General features: G+C 41.2%; 1 protein-coding gene across 1 annotated transcript; it reads left to right on the top strand.

Moving 5' to 3' along the window:
- Positions 1-985: 985 nt before the first annotated feature.
- Positions 986-1,919, top strand: LOC137916720 (Golgi-associated plant pathogenesis-related protein 1-like; the record flags this gene model as incomplete). Its single annotated transcript, XM_068759692.1, has 4 exons — positions 986-1,003; positions 1,156-1,365; positions 1,491-1,568; positions 1,770-1,919. Coding segments are annotated over exons 1-4 (445 nt in total), but the record flags the coding sequence as incomplete, so codon positions are not given.
- Positions 1,920-3,848: the final 1,929 nt, after the last annotated feature.

Raw genomic sequence — 3,848 nt, 5'->3', positions numbered from 1 at the left:
TAAACCACCTTTTGTAAAGTCCATTGATTTGGGACTATGTCAAACCTGCCACTGTGTTTATGATTTGTTGTGGTCTGTTTTACTTGTGACAGATCAGTGATGCCTTGTACGTGTTGTTTGCTTGGTTATTCAAGGCGTATTAAAATTGACTGTGCTATAATTTACTTATTTTACTCATGAACTATTTTTTCACAGTGATGTTACACTTTTAACTTGGTTTTGTCTCCACTGTGTGTTTCCTATTCAGGTGTTTTGTAACCACTATATTCAGGGTGACGTTCTCTTATATTTGACAAACATAAACCTGCATTAAGACCCTTAAACAGTGTTTTCAATGAGAGCAAATTATCTCCAAGTGCTTTAAACATATTTCCGTGATACATTCCAACATATAATTGCCAAAACCGCAGACGACTGCAGACACTCCTCGTCAGAGGCAGCCCTGTTCGACTGGCTCTCAACATTCCGACAGTCGTCTACTGTCTGCAAAACATTGTGTTGTTGGAACTTAGAATCAGCGTGTCTGAACTGAAAAGAAAAAAAAGCAACTCATTCCATTATGCGTGTGCAAAAACTCTGTCAAAAGAACTAGCCTTACATGCCAAGAAACGCACCTGCCACACAGCACCTCCCACACGAGGACAGTGTTTTGACCTGCAGCCTAATGGGCTTTGATGAGACAGAAATACAATGCATGCTGCAATCGCCGTGAGTCATTTCCAAAAGGATCAAAGGTGTGAGGAGGGCTGGATGTCTTTGTCCTCCTACCTGCTTTATATGAGCAGAGAGTGAGCAGACTGATAGCAGGTAAGAGCCCGAGTGTTTCTCCAGTGCTGTGCCTTACTGCTGCGTTCTTCTTTAATCGCCGATGCCCGAGCACCTCGGCTGCCTCGGGAGGTTTTTCTTTGTAATTATGCATTTGATGTTTTAGATAATTTTCTAAATTTCCTGTGAGTATAATTTTGTTCTCATTTCATTTCAGCCTTCCCAAGAACAATGGCAGGTTGGTGCATTAATTGCTTGCATGTGAACTTTCTCAAAAAAGATGACGGCAAAATGCATCAAGTAGATTCCATTTGAAGGGACGTTCAGAAACAAAAGGAATCCGCTCAGCACTAAACGCTCATTAATTAATGATGGATTCTTTATCGACAGATGCGACCTTTAGACGAGAGTTCCTGGAAGCCCATAATGCTCACCGGGCGAAGCACAACTCTCAGATGATGACTCTCAGCAGTGAGCTGAGTGCTTCAGCTCAGACGTGGGCTGATTATCTGCTGACAATTAAAACCATGAAGCACAGCACAACTGGAAATGGAGAGAACATCTTTTACCAGTGGAGCTCAGGACCCGTTAAACTTACAGGTGGATCATTTAACACAACCAAACTGTTTTCTTCTGTCGCGTTTGTTCACCTCTTTAATTACATATATCAACTCAAATGGTCACGTCGTGTTCTATAATGCATTCTCTTGTCTTCAACGATGCAGGTAGAGAAGCTGTGGATAACTGGTATGACGAGATCAATCTTTACAACTGGAGAAGTCCCGGATTCTCTAAAGGAACTGGTAAAACGTCCATGGACAGAATACAAACGCAAATGTCGTCCACTCGCTGAATGATTTTAATGTTGAATATGAGTGTAAGCCTGCTTCACTGTAATCCCCACTTGATGATGGAGAGCTTAAGTTTCATTTAGCTTTAGATGTACAGAATTACGAATTTAGAAGATTCCATCTTCCTGTTGGCTATGCTTTGTTGTCTTGCAGGGCATTTCACTCAGGTAGTGTGGAGCAACAGCACCAAGCTGGGGTTGGGGGTGGCCTCTGACGGAAACAGGGTCTTTGTGGTTGGCCAGTACCAACCAGCTGGCAATATAAATTCCCGAGAAGAGTTTGAGAATAACGTCCAACGACCAGGTATTTCAAGGATATATATATATATTATATACACATACACGCACATACATATATTATATATTGTATTTAGTGAAAGAAAAATTTTACCCAGGATTTAAATCGCCAGTGTGAAAAGGTATCTACCACCTTAGAACTAAATCCAAAAAGCAACAAACATGTATCGCTGCATTGTGACACCGAGGCCTGAACAGTATCATTATCTTCAAAGAAATCTTCACTTAAATAGACCATTTTCAGAAGCATGAGGTTTGCTTGGGTTGCCCAACCATTTTTCCTGTTTTATTCCCCTACCTGCTCCCTGCTCTCACTGGAGATCACAATGTCATCTGCAAACATTATATTCCAATGGGCTTCCTTCCTCTTTACTATCTAACCTGGCATACGGATCATCAAATGTCCTCTGTTTGACCTTTGCCACCTCTCCCTTTGCCTTGTGTCTCATCTCCCTGTACTCCTGTCTACTCTCTTCTGTCCTCTCAATGTCCCACTTCTTCTTAGCTAACCTCTTTTCCTTTATACACTTCTGCACTTCCTGGTTCCACCATCAGGTCTCCTTATCTCCTTTCTTTCCAGAAGACACACCCAGTACTCTCCTACCTGTCTCCCTGATCACCTCAGCTGTTGTATTCCTGTCTTCTTGTCCCTGTCTCACCTCTTCCCTGAAAGCCATACAACACTCTTCATTCTTCAGCCTCAATCACTTTGTGGTGTCTGCATTTATGTCCTCTATTTTTTCTTGTGAGTTATTGGCCCAGTGTTTTTTTCTTTGTCCATTTGACTTTTGGGATTTCTCTTTTGGGATTTATTGTTTAGGACTTTATTTTTCTTGCACTTTTTTGTGATTAATAAAGTACTTTCATTTGAAGTTTTTCCTTCCGCTCATTTAGGTCCTGTATTTTGAGCTGAGAATGACAATTATGGTTGTTGTGGTAACCATGGAGGTGGACCTCTAATGCTATGGGGATGTTTAGCGGCTTCGGGGCCAAGATGACTTGTTATAACTGGTTGAAACATGAATTCTGGTCTCTACCAGAAAATCCTGAAGGAGAATGTCAGATCATCAGTATGTGAGTTGAAGCCAAAGAACAACTGGGTCATGCAGCAAGACACTGATCCCAAACATGGGAGTTAATCCACCTCTGAATGGCTCAAAAGGAATAAAGTTCAAGTGGAATGTCCTCGTCAAAATCTGCACCGCTGTAATCGGATCTGAAAATAAGTAGTAAAGTAAAGAGACTGATCTCCGGTTATCAGACTGTTGCTGCTAAAGGTGGCGCTACCTGCTGTTAAACTCAAGGGGGTGTCTACCTTTTCACTCTGGTGATTGAGTTACTGGATAAAATTATTGAATCAATCCATTTATAATGTGGATTTGGATCATTTTCTGGTTATTCATTCATATTAAGTAGTTTGAGGATCTGTCACTTTCCACTCTGCGGTACACCCAGAAGAAATGTGGACCCAATATCACCCCTGATAAACTGTTCAGCTTGCTGAACACATTATCATCATGAGTTCTATACATGTCTTCTGAGCTGATACTTTTTTTTTGTAAGCCTGACACACCAAGCGCTCTGCTGTGTGAAAAAGAAAATACTTCATACTTATCTGGTGCAAGTTTTATTAATAAATACAATGTGTTTATATAGAAATGACTTGCCTTGCTTCAGCAGTAGTGTGTGTACTGTTTCTAGTTGGATGTGTTTTACAGATGACAAAAGTGTGAATAAACCAGACACCAACAAGCCAAGCAGTGGTGACAAGAAAAGCTGCACACCGTTGTAGGTGACCTGACCCCCCCCCCCCCCCCCCCCCACACATACACACACACACACACGCACACACACACACACAATACTCCACATCATAAATAAAGCAGCAAATTAAATACTTTATAGCCTTGATGTTTTATACTTATTTACATTTTAC

Source organism: Brachionichthys hirsutus, unplaced genomic scaffold (genome assembly GCF_040956055.1).
Source record: "Brachionichthys hirsutus isolate HB-005 unplaced genomic scaffold, CSIRO-AGI_Bhir_v1 contig_1339, whole genome shotgun sequence".
Lineage (NCBI taxonomy): Eukaryota > Metazoa > Chordata > Actinopteri > Lophiiformes > Brachionichthyidae > Brachionichthys > Brachionichthys hirsutus.
This window is presented reverse-complemented; position numbering and strand designations above follow the sequence as displayed.